Source organism: Aethalodelphis obliquidens, unplaced genomic scaffold, assembly GCF_003676395.1.
Source record: "Aethalodelphis obliquidens isolate GAN/ISIS:26980383/991018 unplaced genomic scaffold, ASM367639v1 scaffold10, whole genome shotgun sequence".
Taxonomy (NCBI): Eukaryota; Metazoa; Chordata; class Mammalia; order Artiodactyla; family Delphinidae; genus Aethalodelphis; species Aethalodelphis obliquidens.
The window spans coordinates 7,688,456-7,710,922 of record NW_020837954.1 but is presented as its reverse complement, the minus strand read 5'-3'; the positions used below and the strand labels follow the sequence as shown (position 1 = coordinate 7,710,922).

General features: G+C 38.3%; 2 protein-coding genes across 6 annotated transcripts in view; one reads left to right on the top strand and one right to left on the bottom strand.

The window, feature by feature from the left end:
* Positions 1 to 6,870, top strand: part of STRN3 (striatin 3) — a 114,818-nt gene extending 107,948 nt beyond the window's left edge. For all 5 annotated transcript variants that reach the window (XM_027111007.1, XM_027111006.1, XM_027111008.1 and 2 more), the window contains 2 exons: positions 4,115 to 4,201; positions 4,284 to 6,870. In XM_027111007.1, the coding sequence (XP_026966808.1) occupies positions 4,115 to 4,201; positions 4,284 to 4,453 (257 nt within the window). In that variant the 3' untranslated portion in view covers positions 4,454 to 6,870. The remainder of the gene's footprint in view (positions 1 to 4,114; positions 4,202 to 4,283) is intronic.
* A 1,874-nt stretch (positions 6,871 to 8,744) lies between these two features.
* On the bottom strand, positions 8,745 to 22,264 carry COCH (cochlin). Its single transcript, XM_027111011.1, has 11 exons — positions 21,924 to 22,264; positions 21,779 to 21,829; positions 19,499 to 19,655; positions 18,515 to 18,648; positions 17,935 to 17,997; positions 17,209 to 17,253; positions 16,968 to 17,115; positions 14,113 to 14,216; positions 13,175 to 13,401; positions 12,482 to 12,998; positions 8,745 to 9,271 (listed from the first exon to the last, which is right to left on the bottom strand). Exons 1-11 carry the CDS (start codon positions 21,955 to 21,957, stop codon positions 9,096 to 9,098), a joined length of 1,656 nt encoding a protein of 551 aa, XP_026966812.1. The 5' UTR covers positions 21,958 to 22,264; the 3' UTR covers positions 8,745 to 9,095.
* Positions 22,265 to 22,467: the final 203 nt, after the last annotated feature.

Below are 22,467 nucleotides of genomic sequence, written 5' to 3'. Positions count from 1 at the left end.
GATACACACACATACAACACTTGAGTTAAATTAAACTGTAAATTGAGTTGAGATGTATTGTTTTAAAGTCTTCTTTGAAAAGTGGTAATTTATTTAAATGTGATAAACTAGAATATCCCGATAACTGGTGTTGATGGTTAGCTAAGTTGTTAATAATAGGGTATTATTCTATCAAATTAATAGTAAGTTTCTTGAAATTTTTTTTTAAATAAATTTATTTATTTATTTATTGCTGCGTTGGGTCTTTGTTGCTGCACGGGCTTTCTCTAGTTGCGGCGAGCGGGGGCTACTCTTTGTTGCGGTGCGTGGGCTTCTCATCGCGGTGGCTTCTGTTGTTGCAGAGCACGGGCTCTAGGGTGCACAGGCTTCAGTAGTTGTGGCACGCAGGTTCAGCAGTTGTGGCTCGTGGACTCTAGAGCACAGGCTCAGTAGTTGTGGCGCACGGGCTTAGTTGCTCCGCGGCACATGGGATCTTCCCGGACCAGGGCTCAAACCCATGTCCCCTGCATTGGCAGGCGGATTCTTAACCATTGTGCCACCAGGGAAGCCCTTGAATTTTTTTTTATCTGAAACATAGAAATTGATAGTATGAATGGACTCAGTAAGTATTTAGATTTTAACAATAAAAGTATATTTAGTATTTCACACTGCACTGGCTACTATCATGTATAAGATGTTGTTTCTGCTTTCTGAGGGCTTATTGTCTGGGGAAAATAGTGTGTGTGGGTGTGCACACGCTCATACATGCACACACTCATGCATAATGCAGTAGGATAAAGGAGTCTTCATAGAGTGAAGGTTTGGGTGTTTCCTTGAAAGAATGGTAAGGTGTTTGTTTGTTTGTTTGTTTTTAAGTGAAGAAAATAGGAAATTCCATATAAGGGCATATTTTGAGTAGAGGCACAGCAGTGGGAACTTGGGCTGGAACAGAAGTTTCTTACAGGCAAAACTAGAGACGTAAGTTTGGAAAAGGAAAGCAGAAACTATTGAGGTGAACTTTTCAGAGCCAGGCTAAGAATAATGGATCTTTGTTTACACTATGCACTATGAAAACCACTTGAATATTTGAGCAGGGGTTTGCAATATTGGTTTAGAAAGAGTATTCAAGTCACACTATATGGTAGACCCTTGACTTTAAAACTTTCAGTTTGTACTGTTTGTTCCAGAGAGATCTTCAGGGCTCATGATTTTTAAAATTTTGGTAGAGGGACAAATAGGAATTGCATATGTGCTGTGCTCAAGAGACTTGGCTAGTGGGTGAATCTGGGAGAAGGTGTAGTACAAGTGAGGAATGTGGAGGACTTGGAGGAAGAGGATCTGAATTGCTTATGGACTCATTCATTCAGCAAAGTTTATTATGAGTATCTGCCATATCCTCAGCACACTTCTCCATGCTTGGTGAACAAAAATAAAATATCTTGTCCTCTTAAATCTTACAGACAAGTGGTATATTGCTTTCTGTAAGTGAAACACTGTTCTATTTGATATACATATACTAACATGTTTGCTCTTCTAATAGCTCCGTAAGGTAGATACAGCACTGTTACCTTCATTTTATAGTTGAAATAAAGGATCAAAAGAAGTTATTTGTTCAGTGTTACAAAACAGAGAAAATTACAGGTTTGGGATTCAAACCCCCATGCAGTTTGCTTCCAGAGTCCACTATTTTTTTTTTTATTAGTCTGTTTCTTCTCCATTTCATAGATTATCCCAAATAATAATATTATCTTAAGTCAAAGAGCTTAAGGTGCTGGGGAAGAGAGAACTGGTGACTGCATATGTCCTCTGTTTCCTCAGTTATAGGAAGAAAGAATTAATCTTGGTGGGGGAAGAAGGGTGGTAGCAGAGCCATGGGGCAAAGGTAAATTTGGTTAAATGTGAGAAGCTGCATGTATATGCTGCTGAAGGAGGGGTCCTAGTTGTTGGGAGGGGTCAGAAGCTTTGTGACTTCTGTGGTCACTAGTAGAAACCCAGCATCCAGCTTGGTTCAGCATTGCACCTCTCTGTAAATGGTCCAATCTGAAGGTCACTCACATTCTGAAGTGACTTCGTGACTATGTAGAGGAAGGTTGATTCTAAACTGACTTTACATATCATAGTGAGGGTTAGTTTAGTGCACAGGCAGGAAAGCTGAAGTTAAACTTGGAAAATTATAGCACCCTTAAAGAAATGGGTAGATCTGCTATTTGGTTGAAAGAATTCTTTGGTTTAAGACATGTTAAATATAGGAGATGTAGGATCATTCTCAGGAGAGAAATCAGAACGAGATCTATGAATTAAGAGTCACCATCACAGAGCTGATATTTTAAGGGAAGCTGATGATGCTTAGTTAACCCCCTAATGTTTTGAGGCCAGCCATTTCATACTCTGGGGTTTTTTTTTAATAGGAATATTCAGAGGAATGGATTCTAGAACTGATAGGTGAATTATGTTGGACTAATAGTATGTTGAATGATTTTTCTGTTTCTCAGGATAGTAGAGAAAAATCGTTAAAATTACTCTGTTAATCTTAGTATTGATGAAAAACAGACAAATGTGGTTGAAATGACAGGAGACTAATTTTGTCCTTAATTGATAATTGTTTAGTATTGCCAGAAAATGGCAGACTTATGTTTTTCAGAGTAACTTTTTGCACATTTGATTATGTTGTGGTTTTGTATTCAGGTTAAGGGCTATAGCCCCATGGCAAATAACAAAAGTAGGTCTATTTCAAGTCTCAGTGTGGAATGTCATCAGGGGACAAGGAGCATGGCAAATGACTGTAAATAGAATTCTGGAGAAAGACCTCCATCTCTCATTAGGAGCAGCCCAGGCATTTGAGTAATAAATATTCATTGCTGAATGAAAGGGGAGGAAATTTTTTAAGTTAGTGGTACTTGCTGTTTTATTCCTTTCTTGGATGAATCAATTTATGATTTTGCTTTCCAACCATCAGAACATGTATTGCCAATGCAGAGGCTGATGCCCTTGTATTCGTGCAGCGCAACTTTGTATTCACAACTTGTTTTTTAATTTCAATTCACTGTTGAATCCATTTGCTTACCAAATCTTAATGAAGATATTCACTAAATTATGTTTTCCAGAATAGTGCTTTTGCTACTATCTGGGGAAATCCAGAGTAATTTCTGTGATGTACTCCCACCCTTCTCCCCTTTCTTGTTTCTAATGTATTAAATGATTGACATTTCAGAAGATAAATGTTGCTACTAGAATCTTTAGAGAGGAATATATTCCCTGGTGATTTATTTATCATTAACCCTGTATATACAATAATTTTTACATCTCTGAATGAGAAGAATTCTATTTTCATTTTAATTCCCCTTTACATGATCTTAAGCCTTTTTTTTTGCGGTATGCGGGCCTCTCACTGCTGTGGCCTCTCCCGTTGCGGAGCACAGGCTCCGGACGCGCAGGCTCAGCGGCCATGGCTCATGGGCCCAGCCGCTCCACGGCATGTGGGATCCTCCCAGACCGGGGCATGAACCCGTGTCCCCTGCATCGGCAGGCGGACTCTCAACCGCTGCGCCACCAGGGAAGCCCGATCTTAAGCTTTTGATGCAACCCTGTAGTCATTATGTTTTTCACTATCATATACTGTCAGAGTCATGTCACACAGATGTCTTTAGGAGTTGCTGGGAAACTTCTGCATTAGAATTAAAATTGTCTTTAGAATATTATTATAGTGGATGAACCTTGAAAACATTATACTAAGTGACAGAAGGCAGACACAAAATGCCACGTGTTATTGTATGATTTCATTTGTATGAAACATTCAGAATAGGCCAGTCCATAGAGAAAGCAGATTAGTGGTTACCAGGGACTTGGGGAGGAATGGGGAGTGACTGCTTAGTGGGTACAGGGTTTCCTTTTGCAGAGATGAAAATGTTCTGAACTAGATAATGGTGATGGTTGCACATTATTATGAATGTTCTAAAAGCCACTGAATTGTACCCTCTTAAATGTTTAAAATGGTAAATTTTGTGTTAAATGTATTTTATCACAATAAAAAAATATTGCTGTGGTGATATTTTATGTCAGTATTGTATTTTGGTTTCTGATCGCTCAAGTTAGTAACTATTTAAAAACTTAATCTTCTCTGTTATGTTTTATTTAGGTAAAATGATCCATTCTATGGTAGCTCATTTGGATGCTGTTACAAGTCTAGCAGTAGATCCTAATGGAATCTACTTGATGTCTGGAAGTAAGTCTGAACTTCCTGTACTGCCCACAAATTTTATAATAGAACGGTTACTCAGTAACATTTTTCATTTATTCTTTTACAGGCCATGACTGTTCTATTAGATTGTGGAATTTGGACAGCAAGACATGTGTGCAAGAAATAACAGCACATAGGAAAAAATTAGATGAATCAATTTATGATGTTGCTTTCCATCCATCAAAAGCATATATTGCTAGTGCGGGGGCTGATGCCCTTGCCAAAGTATTTGTGTGAATCAACAAAAACTCATCATAACAACAGATTCGCTTGGACACAGAGGGTCTGCATCACTGCCATCAAAAATGTTACTGATATGACACTACATGTGATCTGCCTGATGAAGGCTATATTTGGGGCAGGCATAAATTGGTGGAAATCACATCTTAACATCAGGCTCATTAATTTAATTGTAATTACTGTATTTCGTGGGACAAAAAAAGGACTCCATTATTTGTGGCCTGTACTGGATATGAACTGAGCGTATGTCTGTCTTTTAGGTATCTTTAAGCCAGTGTGGAGTCTGATCTTACAAAAAGACTTTTATTTTGGACTCTGTGTGCTGCCTTAGGGTTAGGAATGTGGTGCTCTTGTTGGGGGGAAGTGAGCTCCAAGAGTAGCTTTTTTTCATCTCTTAGTGATCTTCTGTTTATCAGTTGAACGCCACAGATTCCCTTTTAAACTTATTTTGCTTTAAAAAAAATAAAAAAGAAAATTTAACTTAAAATATTTTAGCATTAGTTGCACAAAATGTTTGGATAAAATTCTAGTTTTTATAAGTCTTTTTATATATTTAGCCTGTCACAACAGTGCTCAAGATTGTATTGAAGTTTTTCTGCATTATACAACCCTGAAACACAGAGATCTCACTGACCCACTGCCGTGTAAGCACACTCTTTCCTTCTTTTGCGTAGTACAGCTCAGCTAAGTCTTTCCATAAAGATGCTAAATCACCTTCAACATCACATAACTGTCTTCTTAAACCAAGGACTATTAAGTGTATTAAAATGAAACGGTGGGGTTTAGTACTCCAAATGAACTCTTAAAAAAGAAAAAAAAAAAAACTAATCTTGGCATCCTATCACTATGTGATATTTTGTACATCTTACTGTATTTACAAGTTTATTTATCAAGGATTATCCATCTTGCTAATAGCCTATTATTTATTTCACTTTTTGTTGGTCTTTATATCCTTTTATTAATGTGCTAAAGGAACCTGTATATCTATTTTGGAACTCTTTGAATAGTCTAAAATAGACTAAAAATGGAGTATTTTATAGTTTAAGTTACAAACCAAGGTGACTCCCCCCAGTTACATATCTTGGTTTACCATGATTCCAGAGAAAACTATCTTGTTTTAAAATATTTGGAGTAAAATTTTATTTGCATTACAAATAGGATACAAAAATAGTTGAATCAGGATACAGAAATCTGCTGTGTTTGGACTAGTTATCCCTGTTTTATTTTTTCAGATGTGCTTAATTTTATGGTGTAACTAAAGATTTTGTTTGTGTAATGCATGATTAAGACAATAAAGTATTTTTTCTAGTCTTCCAAAAAACTTTTCTGATCAGTTTGCGAGTTTTGATGAGTTTTGTAAGGTTTTTGTTTTACAAACTATGAATCAGCAAATTTTTAAGATTGTACCACATAGCGAACGTACAGCTGTTGAAAAATAATGTATATAAAATGCATATAATAAATATTAAATTGTGTACCTGTATGTTACTGTTGGCTACATTATTTTGTGTTGAATAATAAAGTGCAATACTTTACTCTCCATTAAAGTAGGAAATGGAGATGATTTCTCAGTGAGTCCTTCATTTTTATGCTGTTCTTTTAAACTTTGTACTGTTTATTGATATTCTAATAAGATTAGAACAGTTAATACTGTTAAGAATGCCTTTCTAAGTATTTCACCCAATTTGGGGATTTAAAAATCTTCTATTGAAGTAAGTTAGATAAATCAAAATAACCAAAAAACAAAACCAGCAGATATGCAGTTTTAAATCATTTCCTTAAGATACCCTATTACTTTATTAAATCTGAATTTCAATTAATAGTGTTGTCTTTCCTATCTAGCCAAACCTGTTTCCCACAGAAAAGTTCAGCAGAGAATAAACATTGCATTGTTCATTAATTAAAAGTTATCCTCATAAATGTTAAGTATTAATATCTTCAAACTTTTCCTTCAACAAGGTAATAATCCTTTTTCTTTGAAGGGAATTGCAAATGCAATTAGAAACTTAACGTGGCAAAATTCTATTTGAATGCCTACTTCAAAAAAAAGAAAATTACATTGTATGTACATTGAGAAATTCTGTCACCTACCATAAAAATCGAAATGTCAATTTTAGTCATGCTGGTGAAACACTAAAAGGTTTCAGAAATTTTCTTAAAGTATTGTTTTTTTGGTTTTCTGAATTGAACATTCAACTTAATGAATAAATTAAAGAGGCATTTTCTCTTCCTTTTTTTTTTTTTTTAATACTTTAGGAACAAGCTTTCCAAAGCTAGTATTGTTTCTGGCAGCTGTTCCAAGCCAATGCATTACTGTTGAACTGAAATGTGATTATCATCATTGCAATGCATAAACATTCATCTTTTTTGAAATGTATTAAAACTGAAATGAATAAAAATAGTATATATGTTTATTTTTATCTACTTTGGTTGTATTTTCTCTACAATATTAAACATTTGGAAGAGACTAAAAGGATGCAAAAAGAATATCTTATTTGTGTGCTTCCATTTGTGACTTAATGGGAAATTATGTAGATTCATTTGACTATTAAATGGTGCTTTATACATAAAGTTTGAGTATTTTTATATACAAACTTTTTAATATGTCGACTTTCCCAATATTTAATCATATTCTGCTCTTTTCATATTTATTCATGTACTTTTTCCATATTTCAAAGAAGACCAACATCTCATTTAATGCATTAAGGCTTATAAATAGGCTAGCATAACAAATTTAGGCATGCTTGCAAAGTTGAATTATATCTTTTAAAAAATCCTTTTACTCTGTTTTTAGTTGTTAACTCTATCTTGATTATGTTTAGTTTTAAAAAATAATTAACAGTAACTTAAATATAAAGTGTTCACTTCTACTCTCTTGCTGCTCTTTAAGTCAAAATATTAGCTTCCCTGGTTACCTCAAAACTTTGTTCTTTATAAAATTTTTTAAAGAGCTAATGACTAGAGGCTGGGTTTTCATTTAATTTTTTAAGGAGTGGTATTCTCAGCTGAAAGTTGTCTATTTATTGGGAAAAAAACATGTTAAACCCGTTTGTGTTGTTAAAATTCTCCTCGTTACATGAATCGGTCATATTTGTAGCTTTATAAAGGGTGGGGGCAGTGGCGGTCAGGGGAGTCATGACTTCCCATATTCTCTTTGGTCAAATTTTTATGTAGTGTCAAAGGCAATTTCGGTTCTGCTCTCTGATACGTAAGCTTTTACACAAGCTATAAAATTGTTAAACTCAAAAGATTTGTTGGAGTATAAATTTTCCAGTTAACACCTTTTTCAGGTCAACTGGTTGTAAACCATTTCAGATAGGATCAGTGTATGTGTGATGGGAAATAGAGTGTGCAGATGAATGAGAGGATAGATCCTGTCCTTAGAGAAGACAGGCAGGATAAGGTATGACAGCACTTCCGTCGGAGAAGAGAGTTCTTGGTGAGGTAATGATAGTTACATAAAGGGAGTTTTGATCACTTTTCTTAGGAACCAACTTCACTTTGATCACTTTTCTTAGGAACCAACTGTTTAAGTAAAAATACTATTAATTACAAAACAACTTTGTTGAACCAAGTAATCAACTGTTTAACCTGGTACTGGCTGTGCATAATGCCTAAAACAGTAGGCATTCAATAAGTAATTGGAACAGAAAATAAATATATTTAGTCTTATTGCATGATTTTAAGAAAAAAACTCGGTCTTTCCACACGAAGTGGTTAATGTGTCAATAGAATTTTTACCATGCCCTAGGGGGAGACACTTGGAATAATAAGTAAGGGACCTTAGAATAATAGTCACTAGCAGTTTTTTTGCTTAAATAGTCAAAGTAGAATATTCTTTCCTGCAGTTCTCCTCTTTGAAAGGTGTGCTTTTCTTTAAAGCTAAGTGTTTAAAAGTGGTAAGTAAAATTTTACCAACTTAATATTTTTTTCAATACATGGTTGACTTTTAGAGTATAAGCCAAATACATAAATACACATAAAATTAAGGCTATAAATAGAAAAATACCAGGCAATTCTTCAGTCTTGTTCAGTGTGATATTTGTTGTTATTATGAAAGTACACTACAAAAGAGGCTTGATACCTAAATCGCTTCCATTTCGTCTGTAATTATAACTTTTAGTATGTTAAGTAACTTTAGTATGTTAAGTAAGATCTTAAAATCAGATTGTTGACTGGTTTTAAGACAACATCTGCTTGGGTCAATATATATTTGAACTAAGTTGAGCTGTTTTCTGTTTGTTTCTCATTTTCCTTATATGTGTAATACAGAATTAGAGAAGGAATGTTGCTTTTGGTCTAAATATCAGCTGCTTTTATTGAGCTATAGAATTTGCATATCTATACATTTAATATGCATGTTAAAATAGAACTCTTAAAATTACAATCTACGGTATCTCCTCTTTCCTGAGTTTCTAAGGTTCGTGATTATGAAGCCTCAGCAGAGTGTTTTGAACAATGGAGTCTGAACTGTAATTAGAAGGCAACTTTAAATGAATGCTTACTTGCTTACATTTTTGCCATCTTTAGTATAATAGTTTTGTGTCTGATCTTAGTATGCTATATAGTATTTCAGTATTACTAAAAACAACTTATACATCCCCTTGCACTTTTTCTTTCAGTTGTCAAAATGTCACCATTATTGCTGGGATTCTAAGAAATCTCTACAGATGCCTCTGATGACATCAGAAACGATTGGTTCTAATCCTGTGAACTCTCTTGTGAAGAAAACATGCGACTCCTTTGGTTTAGAGGCCATATCTTTCAGGTCATCCAGAGGTGCCCAAGCCACACCAACAGAGAAGATGGTGATACCTACAATAGAAGTATTTTTAAGTCAATTAAAACCAAGTTCCAGCTTATGTATAAAATTATGTGTATATATTTTTCACACATTAGTACATAGTTGCAGACAAAACTGCCTTGTAATGCCTGAAGAACTAAATCCCCTGTACCAAATTGTTGGGCTGGTTTTAGCAGTAATCGTGATGAGAGTGGCTAAACAGTTGGGTCAAAACCACAGGTTTTGCCATCAGTGCAGTTTACCACCTTAACAGATAAGTCATATGATCGCTGAAAGAAAAAAATAATTTGATAAAGTTCAACATCCATTCATGATAGTACACAGTAAGCTAGAAGGAGAAGGAAGCTTTCTTAACCTGATAATACCTAAAGACAAATAAGAACAAACCCTACAGCAAACATACTTAGTGAAATGGTGAAAACTACTCAGAGTTTGGCATGAGGAAGGACAACCTGCTATCATCACAATTAATTGTTATACTGGAGTCATAGCCAGTATAATAGAGCAAGAAAAAATGACACAGAAGATGGGATATATAAATGATGAAAGTTTCTAAGGCTCTTGCCTTGTCTGGGGAACGGTGACAAGTCTTCTGTGAGTGATAATTGTTTCTCCCATTTCATTATGTGTTGCATTAGCAAACTGGCCAATAGTAAGAAATTGACAGGGACTTCTCTGGTGGCGCAGTAGTTAGGAATCTGCCTGCCAATGCAGGGAACACTGGTTCAAGCCCTGGTCCGGGAAGATCCCACATGCCGCGGAGCAACTAAGTCTGTGTGCCACAACTACTCAGCCTGTGCTCTAGAGCCCACGAGCCACAACTGCTGAGGGCCACGTGCCTAGAGCCCATGCTCCGCAACGAGAAGCCACTGCAATGAGAAGCCCACGCACTCTGTAGCATAGAGTAGACCCCACTCGCAGCAACTAAACAAAGCCCGCAAACAGCAGTGAAGACCCAATGTGGCCAAAAATAAAGTTATTTTTTAAAAAAATTGACAGTCTTTAATCCCAAAGCAAAAGTTTTCTGATGATGAAAACAGCCAGGGACTTCCTGGCAGTCCAGTGGTTAAGACTCCATGCTTCCACTGTAGGGGGCAGGGGTTTGATTTCTGGTTGGGGAACTAAGATCCTGCATGCTGCACAGCGCAGCCAAAATAAAGTAACAAAAACCGCCAAAAAATGTCTATGAAGTGTAGACTACCATCTATGTACTGGAGGAAATCCCACATGAAATTTTTAGAATTTCTGAAATAGTTACTCCCTTCTATCCAAAGCTTCATCACCCTTCTAGTGGTATACAGTGATCAGAGTTGTGAATACTTAAGACATAAATAAAGCAGGTTTTGATGATGTAAAAGCTACTTGAAACAATTACTGATTTATCATCACCAGCTAATCCTCCCCTCTCCCTGGCGAAAGAAGTCAAAAAAATTTCTCCCCTTCAGTTTTCTTCACTTTTAATTTTACATTCAAGCTCAGATTGTCAAGCTCAGGCCCAGTTTATAATTACAGTTAAAAAATCAAAACAGCTGTGCCCTAGCCCTGAACACCTATCCTATCTTCTGGCTTTTGTTAACTTTCACTTCGCTATCACTAAAGGATAACTTTCATGAAAATAGTGCGGCCCAACCTCCTGAAGTTCAATTAATCACATAGGGAGAATATATTTGAATTTATTTCGTTCACTTTATGTAGCCTTAATCCAATCCTGTTAACCATAAATTCAGTAAGCTACACTTTTAAGGAGTATGATAGCAAAAAGGTCTTCAACATAAGTTAGTTGAAGAATACATTAAGACAGATGTATAAAAATAAGCCATTGTATATATAGCTTAAATTGCAGGTATCCATTCTCTATTCTACTTAATAAAAACAGTATTCCATCAATACCTATAAAAGGACACAAGTGCACTAGCAGAGGTGCTAATAAATGTATAAAAGCAAAAGTCATTAGGAATTAAATAGGGAAAAGGAAGTACAGAGGAGTATAGAAAAATGTAAGGCTCTTCATTCTCCCCCTCCCAAGTTAGCATTTTTGTTTTTTTAAATATTATTGGGCTTCCCTGGTGGCGCAGTGGTTGGGAGTCCGCCTGCTGATGCAGAGGACACGGGTTCGTGCCCCGGTCTGGGAGCATCCCACATGCCACGGAGTGGCTGGGCCCGTGGGCCATGGCCGCTGAGCCTGCGCGTCCGGAGCCTGTGCTCCGCAATGGGAGAGGCCACAGCGGTGAGAGGCCCGCGTACCGCAAAAAAATATATATATATATATTTATATTTATATATAAATATATTTTATATATATTATATATAATATATATATATTATATATATAATTGGACTCCCAATCATTCCGTTTTTATCCCAGGAAAGGGAACCTCAGCTTTTTCTTGGCCTGTTGATCTCAGCAACACACATGCTAATCTCTTCAGGAACTAGTGGCCTTTACCAAAGGTAATATTAAGGTTGGGGTAAGAGAAAGAACCTTTTTATACCCTTTTATAAGTGTTTCATTATCTCAAGGGGGATAAAAGACACTGAAAAGGAAATCTAAGTGGAATAGGCTTAAAGTCTTAATTGGTGATCTTAGAAAACTCATGGCAGACTGAAAACTACTAAAAAAAAGGATAAATTATCAAATAGCAGATTCATAGTAAGTTATGATAAACTGTAATTGAGGGGTTATATATTCCAAGTTTGAGCCAAACATGAACACCTGTAACATTCCCTTGACATATGACAGCTCTCATGGCAATTCTCCCCAAAATGCAGTGGTTAGGTAAGGATTCAGCCACACTTACCTGGGTTTTGTTTTGGGTTTTTTTAGAGGATTACAAAATCCTTATTTTTTACTTTTTTGGCCACATCACACAGCATGGGGGATCTTAGCTCCCCGACCAGGGATCGAACCCACACTCCCTGCAGTGGAAGTGCAGAGCCTTAACCACTGGCCTACCAGGGAAGTCCCTGCCTGGATTTTAATACTGGCCTCACCACTTACTAGGTGTGTGATTTGGGAAAGTCTGTTTCCTTATCTGTAGAATAAGATTTAGTAGGGCTGCTTTGACAATTAAATCAGTTAATACTGGGTAAAACTCTTAGAACAATGACTGCCATCCTATAGATGTTTGTTCAATCAAACAAACACTTAAGTTTATATTTACTCCTAAAATTCACTGAACCTCTCCCCAGTTCCCTTCCCAGACAAAGGACAAGGACCTTACCTGCATCATGTGCAGCAGCAGCAGGCCCTCGAACATCATCATAGGACTGCCCATCTGTGACAATTACCAGGAAGTTCTTGTTGGGGCTGTCCCTCATGGGACCAAACACATTTCTAACAGTAAAGGAAATGGCATCACCAGTAGCTGTCCCACCACTCATATAGCGGATGTTTCTGATAACGGCTAGGACATTCTCTTTGGTGCTATAGTCAGTGAAACTGAATTCTGTGCGCTGATCGTAGGTGAACTGTACTGCAGCTATCTTGGCACCAATGTCTGAGATTTCAAAAATCTTAGCTATGTTGGAAATAAATTCAAGAATGAGGCGGAAATTACTTTCTCCAACACTACTGGAGCCATCAATTAGAAAGGCAATGTTCACTGAGTTGTAACAGGTCTTGCTGCACACCATTTGCTCATGAGTGCAGAGCTTCTGTACCAGAGGTTTTACGTATTTTGTGGTGCCAAACCAATTGGGCATGTAGTAAGAGAAGAAGCCATTACTCCGACAGACAGCCTAATGGGAGAGACACATAAAAGATAACCAAAGGAATCAAAAGTTGTTTCTTTAAAATTATGAAAACATTAAATCTTGAATCTTCAAAGTTAACCCAGATATGGTCCAGTCAGCACTACGCCTAGAGGTCCCAAACTGAATCACTACTATAACAGAAGACACTCTCAACTCCTTACCTTGTCAACAAATGCAACATCCGGAACCATTCCCAGTTCCTCAGGGATAGGCTTAGCCACAGAAACTATAAATACATTGACACCAAACTCTCTGGCCACAATGCCTGCTTCCTCAATGTCATCAGAAGGCCAGCCATCAATGAATACCACCACCACTTTGGGAATCCCTTTTCTCGCTCCAGTGTCTGCTGTGAAGAATTTCTGGGCGGTGTGCTTCAAGGCTTTTCCTAGGTTTGAAAAAGAAGCAAACTGGAATGGCACCACTGCTTAAAATGACACTTCTATTTCCCTGTATGAACTTGATGCCTCCAAGTTTAAGAATTTAACACATATAGAACTCAGTTCTTTAACACGTGCATCAGATGGGAAAGTTTAATTATCCATCATGCCTATTTTTTGTCTTCACAACCCACATTTCTTCCATCACCTACCCCCCAGAGCATTACATTTCCTTTCCTTACATCAATCACCAGTCAGAAACATAAACCTGACTCCCACTTCTGTACTTGTGCTCTCTATCTAGCCCCTTAGTGACTGACGAGTACCTCTACGGGCTCAGAACAAGAAGTCTCCCCTCAGAAGGTCCAGCATTCTATTTTAGTTCTTTCTGTCACATCTGCATTCATTAGATGAGTCTGTTGATCTTTGCTTCTTTTAAATATTCTAAACAGGTACTTTTCTAAAGTGACATCTGCCCTACCTGAGGATTATAAGTCACAACGTCTTATATTTTTTAAAATGAGCAATACCAATAAACCCTTTGGTACATTTTCCATTATAAATTAAATATCTCAGATATCAAGTGCAGACCTAACCAAGATCAGTGCCAGGAAGAAGAGTTTCACTTCTGCTTATATAAAATAGCATAATACTGTCTTACATGTCTGATCATTCATAACCCTCTCTGTGTTACATCCCAGATGCCGAAGTCTACTTACCTGTATTGGTATTACCCCCTCTGAAACCTACTTCCTTTATGGCAAACAAAACATCTTTGGCTGATGTAAAGTTTTTCAAGTAAAATTCTATTTTGGGATGTTCACTAGGCAAAAAAGGGAAAAAATGTTATCCAGGGAAAATTGGAAATGTAAAACAAACAAGCAATATTATATACCTTAAAAAAAGTCTTTAAATTGGACAATACCTAAGTTTCTTAATTCCACAGCATAGCCAACTAGGGTATATTGCATCCTTACTTGAATTTTTAGGGTTCTTTCAAAAAATGTAACAAAAACAACTGCTACCTTGAGGGTTTATTGTATTCTGGGTAATATGCTAAATACATACTACATGTATAATCTCATTTCATCATAACTGTACAAGGTAGGAATTATTATCCCTATTACATAAATGGAGGCCCAGAACACCTAGGTAATTTACCCAACAAAACATAACCACATTTTAAATTCAGGTTTGTCTGGCTCCTAAACTATATGAAGCACCTGAAACTGGGTGGCTCAGGGCACTGGGCTTAATGGAAATCTGCAGAGATGGGCACCAGATAGTTGGAACATAGCTGGGTGTGAGTCTAGGTCTGCTCCAGTGGGGGACCTTGGAAGCCCTGAATAGTCTGGGTCTATTAACCCAGGTCTCTGGTCAGAAGAGGCAATTTCAGTGACACTAAGGCCAACATTTTTAAAATGAGAAAACTTACAAGGAAACAAATTATAAAGTATTATAATATTGAATTTTTCTTATGATAAATGATATTGACATTTGCTAATCTTACAATTATGTGTATTTTAATAGATTTGGGATTTTTCATATTTAATAGTAAAAGAATTTCAGCTTTTATAACTTACTCTGTGTTCATTAGAGACCATGTTGAGTGAAAACAATTAGTTAAAGCACAATTTTTGTGTTTAAAACTTTTAGATAAGTCAAAATTTCATCAGTGCAAAATTTTAAGATCTTAGCATTATCAATTGCCACTAAGTCAAGATTTCTGAAGGAAATAGCACTCATTGTATTTCTGCATACCTGGTGGCATGATTTCTATATACTTGGTGGTTGGGTCACAAAATCAGTTTTCATGAGTCGATAATCTTTTCATTTTTATGGTCACTTTTCAACTATCCAAATTATTATTTATGAGATTTAGTCTTAGTTTTGCATCCTTAATGAGATATTCTCTTATTCTACTTAAATATAAACTCTTGACATAGTTTATCTATTCTAATGTTCTTCCTAAAATAGAAAAATCATAAATCAGGACGTTTATAAAGAAGCTAGTCTTTGTATGCGTCTACAAAGTAGTGTAGCTTTCCTCTTGAAAAAGAGTTAGGTAAAAACAGCAAAGAAAAAATATTAGAAGAAAAATATTGAGGGGAATTTGCCCTATGAGATGTTAAAATATACAATAAAGCTACAATAATCAAAGCATTGTAGAAAAGATGTTAGAATTAACATATGGATCAAAGAAACATTTGTCTAAAGTTATAAATTGATATCACAAATGAATGGAATAAGAAGCTCATTTTTTTAAGATATGGGACAATGGTTAAATTATGTATAAATCAACAAAGTTAATGATTCTTACACCAAAAAAAATTCTAAGAACCAATTGTAAAAAACAAGATAAGAACAAATATAAATATTTGTAATCCTACTTGTGACACCCTTACACACAGCTGATAGTAGTTTAAACTGAATCAACTTTCTAGAAAGCAATTTAACTGTTTATTTCAGAAGCCTTAAAAATGTCAGAACCCGGGCTTCCCTGGTGGCGCAGTGGTTGAGAGTCCGCCTGCCGATGTAGGGGACACGGGTTCGTGCCCCGGACCGGGAAGATCCCACATGCCACAGAGCGGCTAGGCCCTTGAGCCATGACCGCTGAGCCTGTGCGTCCGGAGCCTGTGCTCCGCAACGGGAGAGGCCACAACAGTGAGAGGCCCGCGTACCGCAAAAAAAAAAAAAAAAAAATGTCAGAACCCTTTGACCCAATCTCACTTCTGGGAATCTAGCCGAATGAATTTATCAGAGATGGCACAAGGATGACATAAGGATGCACAGTGTAATTGTGAAAAAACAATAGAATGGTTAAATAAATCATGCTAAGGAACATTACGAAACATCATTTTTTGAAGAATATTTGTGATACTGAGCTCATAATGCTCAGTATTGTGAGCATCAGTATTTTGATATAATCTGAGCTTTTGATATAATCTGAGCTTTTGAAAAAAGAAATACACACATATGTACCATCAAATATTTTCTTAAAATACTGAAAGGAAATACAACATTTTACATTGATTATCTCAGAGGGGTATATTTGGGAAATTTTTTTTCTTTGTGTTTTATATGTTTTTCAAGCTTTCTCTAATGAGCATATGATAATCCTAAAAGACATGAATAAACACTACTATACAATAAATAAAAGGTTAAGCTTCAGATTTCCCATCAAGGGAATATGGAAAGAGCTAAAAAGAATAATGACCAAATAGGAGAAATAAACATCACTGCTTCCTCCTTCAGGGAAGAGAAATTAGGAATTGAGCAGAGCAGATGTGCAGAAGTAATCTGTATGAGCAACAAGACTTTTAGCCTACCTTCTGGTCCTCAAATAGATAGCATATAATTCTCTAAATCCTTTTATTCCAAAAAGGAAGCACTTATACCTACCCAGTCTGCTCAGACAGTCTTAAATTCTGACTTCATAATTTGGGAATCCAGACTGTCCACACCTCAATTTGTTTATATTGAACTGAAATGTATGTAGCCACCAAAATGATTGATCATTTTTCATCATTCAAGACATCATTCAAGTCTCCTCCCATTTTAACAAGGTTGGTACCTGGCTTGAACAAGGCCCACGTGCGGTCCTTCTGTTCCAATTCCTAACATTAGAGCCACTTTCCCAACAAAATTCTTCTGTAGATTAAATCGGCGTTGCCCGATATTAAAACTTCCATCGATCAGAAATGCAATGTCTGCTTTACAGTCTGTGAACACCCAAACAAGTCTTTCCATTAGCAGTTTCAAGAGAAGGGAGGGAGAGAGAGAAAATATTCCCAAATGGATATCCGGACTCTTACCCTTATTGCCAGTTTTCTTCTCCGGTGTTTTCTTTAGTCGTTTACCTGAAACAAAAAAAAAGCACCTGGCATTAGCAAAAGGAAGACAGTTCCATAGAAAGAGACCCACAAGGGAAAAGCTCATGATAAGGAGCATCATTCTTGAAAATACTTTTTTTAAAAATTAATTTCCTCATGATTTTCTGGACTAGGGAAGCAATGCCCCAACAAAAAAACAAGTCAGGACTGTAGTAGACCTTCATATTTAATATGCCTCCAATCCAGGACTTTGATATCCCAAACCCACAGATGAGGTCGGATTGGAAACTCAGAGTTAGATTCTAATGTTCTTCATTTCCTTGACTTTAAAATTGCCACAGTCTTAGAAAGGGAGATCCCTGGCTATTTCTCAAATAGACACGCACTCATTTCTTTTATTCATATGACAAATGGAACTAGAAGTTCATGGTACTTTTACTTAGACCAGTTTCTAGGCATAGTTTATCAAATCAGGGAGAAATGGTAGGACTTCAAGAGAATGTCTAGCAGTAGAGTTTATAAATGAAAATAAAAGAAGGATAAGTAATTTGAAATATAAAATTGAAAGTTTCCCTATGCAATATACCAGTAAAGGTATTTGCTTTGTGTTTCAATATTTTAAAAAAGGAAAGCTTTTATCAATAACACTTATTTATAACTTCCTAATGCTGTGCCAGGCAACTAGGAGATAGGTTCCATATTTCATACCTATTGCTGGACGTGCTGTGGACACTGCTTGTCCTGTGGCTTCCTGGGTACCACTTTTGCCTTCTGTTAAAATAAAGAGAAGACTATTTTTTCCTCTTCCTTCCTTACCATCAAAGCATAATGAATCTAATGTAGGGTTCTATAGGATGATAAATGTAATAGAGTGATGGCAATTGCAAGAGTAATTGCTGCATGCTAGTTTCAAAGAACCAAAATGGATTCTCATCTATTGTATCGTATTTTTAAAAGATCACCATAAAATGAGTTCACATTCATTCACCTGTTTTTTTGAGTTAGGGTTATTTGGTAAATGTCAGGGCATTCTGATTGCAGGCAATTCAATTTTCTATTGCCATCTTCTGACAGCAAGATAATTTTCCTCCCATTTACCCAAGTTTGGCTTGAGTGTGTCCTTAACCCTTCAGATCCCCTGACTCTAACCCACAGTTGACCCTTCCAGTCTTGATCACAAGTTTTTCCATCAGAGTCAAAGAGGTTGAGCTGAGAAAAGCAGAAAACTTTTTGGGGGGTTGGGGAGACAATATTTACACAAAAGTAAGAACACTTTAATTGTACCTACTTGTCACTGTGAAAGAAGCAGACCATCTGGAAAGCGTCTGAGACTGGATGCCATTAGCAACTACTGAGGAATAGTTTTCTCGACCTGGTAGGCTATAGATTCTTACGGGTCCCCCTGAGTTGCTGATTACCCCCCTGCAACACAAGAATAACAGCTGAGACTCTATCCACACTTTTTCAGGGGCATTTGACTGACTTATATTGCCATACTGCACCTATTATTCTGATTAATCAAGAAAATAGTTCAGCAGGGAAGCCATCTAAGGATGCTGTCAACCTTTTTAAAAACTTGCTTACCCAGGTACAAAATCCACCTAGGGAAATGGTTTTGTGCTGTGAAACTTCTTAAGTGTTAATAAGGACACACTTGCAGTTTCCTGTTCCCTACAGCTCAGAGGATCAGAGTTAAGAGTGCCAAACAGTCTTCTAAAATACCCTAACTACATGTCCTTGAACTTCATTTTTTTTTTTAAAAAGTGTCATACTGGCCATTCTCTCACAGGACAGAAGAGTGGTGATGAATATGGGCTCTGGAGGCAGACCTGGGCTTTCAGTCCCAGCTCTGGCACTTGCTAACAGTGGTGGCCTTGGGCAAGATACTTGACAACTCTCTGAATTCAGTTTCCTCATCTGTAAAATGGGGTAAAATTGTACCTACCTTGTACAGCTGTAGAGTCGTCGTGGAAGTTAAAATAATGGCTGTCATACAGTAAAAACTCAGTAATATAGTACATGATTAAGAATGTTTTTAGAATCACAGGACTCTAGCTATCCAGAAATAATGCAATTTGCCTTTAGTCAGAAAGCTTCCCTTATGTAGTTGGTGACTCAAGGATATCCAGGAAAACCTTAAAAATGTATCCATCTTCTATGGCCAAAATTGGTACCAAAAGAAAGAAAAGGTGGGAGGGGGCGTCCAGATGGCTAAAGAGAAAGGGAAATAATCACACTTGCATTTCTCTCCCCTTGGCATGTTGGAGCTTACCTGTGGATGGCGGCACCACATATGCTTGATACAGAAGCATATACTATGTTCCCAAACACGGAGAATTCCTCCAGAGGGCAACCGCCTGGACAGAGCACATCTGCTTTTTCTTTCCTGATGTCCAGGCCTCTGGTAAAGCATGTGATAGCGATGGGAACTGAAGAGAAAGGAGAGACGTAAAAACCATTCTTAGGACATTTAGGGAAGTGGTGGTGGTGGGGGAACTAGAATATGAGATTGAAATTTTACTTCCCTAATTTCTATACTTCTTGTTAAGAATATTGATGTAGGTACTGTTCCCCACCATTCCAGATTTTAGCAAGCCAAAAATCAGTTTTCCAATTTAATCTAGTTCTCAGACATTGTAAAGTCTAATGGGAGAATTTTAGTTCTTATCAGTTTGGAGATGCATAATTGGAAATATATCAGAATTAGAAAATAACATTAGTCACTGACCATTTATTAAATTCATTCTAGAAATATAAGAACCTCAACTCTGATTACAACTGTGTACATAGTTGCCTGAGGTGAAGATATTAAATCTGGGTTGAACGTCTGAGGAACATTTTTATAGAAACATGCACAAATCTAAGTCATCCGTTGCTTCTGAGGGCCATTTATATCAGTTTTGTTCAAATGCAGCGCATTAAAATTATATTTTAATTTAAGCAAACCAGTAAAAAGGTGCTTCACTTTACAGAACATCATTTAGCTCAATCATTCATTTTTCAGCTGAAGTAATTAAAGCCATGGGGTTATTTTGCCCAAGGTCACACAGCCCAAGGAAAATTCTGTAACTCCTGCAGGACAGGAAACAGAGAAGTTAGTCCGTTCAGAATGGAGCATTTTAATCTGAATTGAACCTGCTTATTTCCGCTCCAGATCTGTCCAGAGAGATATATCAGGCAGTGAATGCAGTTTTAGAAAGCACTGTTAATACTCTCAAGTTTTACATGGTCAACCCAACTAATAATCATAGTTTTTACTACAAAAGATGTTAGAGACAAGCCCTTGACAACATGTAACAAGATAACTTAATACAACATATTAATTCATCAATTTACTGTGACTATTAAATTGAGGATAATGTTTTTAAATACTATTTTCCAAACACTGGAAATTGTGGTTATCCAAACCTTTTTGAAACAGATGTTTTCCAAACGTTTTTGAAACAGATGTTAATTATTAAAAAAAATTTTTTTTTCTTTTTCCAAGACAGTAGTGCTGTCTGGTCATACTGCCCCACTGAGAAGCCTGCCTCTAGCAAGGACCCTCTTCTAAGAGCCCTCTGTGCCCAGCCCTGGACTGTACACCTCCATGGAAAGGAAGGCAGGACGCCATGAAAGGTACAATGCTGATTCCTTAGCTCTGAAACACTCTAGATTGCTGGGCAAGTTAAAATCCTTACCAAGAACAGTAGCCTCATACCTATGAGCTTCATACCTGTTAGCAAACAGCCTTAATTTTCCTCCCATTTTCAAGGCACCAGAGGCTCTGCCTTTAGCTGCCAACACTGACTTTAGTGTGTGTTTGTGTGAGGGGGCACTGAATACAGCCCTCTGCAATACTTACCTTCCTTTCTCCTTTCAAGAAAAATAAAGGATAGATTTTGAAAAAGAGTTTGATTTTTATGTTGTATAAAACACACCGAACCACACACCCTTACTCGGACTTCTACGTGTGGAACACACTCCTTTTAGACTCTCTCGAATATGAAATGGGCCCGTAAATGCTGCCTTTTTTTTTTTTTTTTTTTTTTATAGGGGTCATTCCTGGAAACACAGCGAGGGGGTCAAACAAGATGGGACAACGACGTAAGCCTCTCTTTCACTCCCGAAGCCTTTCTCTGTCTCTCTGACAGTCTGAAGGTCTCTCCCTGACCCCAAACTCCGCGGAACACCCGGGACTACGGCGCTCCTCAGTGGGGCTCAACGAACACCCCCCACTTCTGCTGCCGTTGTTCGGCTTGCTGGGGGGAGAGGAAGCTCCGGGGTTGTGGGTGTGGATGGGGGGAGGCTTCCTTCTCCGCACCTTGTGAAGAACGTCCCCATCGGACCCCAGGAGCCCCTTCCCGAGAGAGAAATGGGTAAGCCGGAGTAGATGGGCTGTAGGTATGAATGGGGTGCGCCAGGCAGCAGCTCCAACCTTCGCACCCTTATAGCTCCAGCCCCCGGCCAAGGCCCAGGGGCTCCATCTGAGTGCGTTCCTACGCGCTGGCCCGCAGCCCCTCGCAACCCCCGGACAGAGCCCTGCTCCCGGACCCGGGAACCCGCAACTCACCGGCTCCCTCGCTGCCCGCGGTCTGTGGCAGCAGCAGCAAAAGACAGACACCTGCGAAGAGAGGACAGCTCGAGGGCTGGTTCCAGCCTCCACCTCCACCTTGCTTGGTGCGAGGGGAAGAGGGCGGTGAGGGGCGCGTACCCACCAAGGCAGAGAATCGGGATCCAGGCTGCAGACATGGTAGCCTAGGGGCTGCTCGGACCTGGGAGGGAGGGAGAATGCAAGGGAGGCTCCCCGAGAACGGAGATCCCTACGTCCCCACCACACCGCGCCCGCCCCCCGCCCCCTCAGGGATCCCGCACCCCTCGGAAACCCAGGGGCGGCCGAGGAGAGGAGGAGACCGAAGAGGCCGCTGCCCGGGAGCTCGTGCCACTCTCAGTCTGGAGGCGACGCTCCGGCTGCAAATCAAGCCAAACCCAGAGTCGAGGTGCAACCCCGGACCAGGAGGAGGGTGCACCCTGAAGACAGACAGACAAGCTGGGAGCGACAAAGGGGAGACACGAACAGGCAGGCGTCAGGGACCCGCACGCCTGCGCCGGACGCCGGGGGCTCTGCACCTGAGTCGAATCCGCCCGGCTGCGCCCGAGTGCGGAAAGCGCGGCTCCCACGGCCGCTATAAAGGCTGGGCCGCGCGCATGAGCACTGTGCGGGGGGCGCGCGCGGAGAGGGGGCTGGGAGCTGGTCCCCCG

Excerpts from the sequence above, each read along its gene's own strand:
- COCH (XM_027111011.1), bottom strand. The coding sequence starts at position 21,957 with ATGTCTGCAGCCTGGATCCCGATTCTCTGCCTTG. Across the intron at positions 21,830-21,923 it reads GATCCCGATTCTCTGCCTTG|GTGTCTGTCTTTTGCTGCTG; the intron begins GTGGGTACGCGC and ends CTCTCTTCGCAG. Across the intron at positions 17,254-17,934 it reads CACAGCACGTCCAGCAATAG|GTAAACGACTAAAGAAAACA; the intron begins GTATGAAATATG and ends TTTTTGTTTCAG.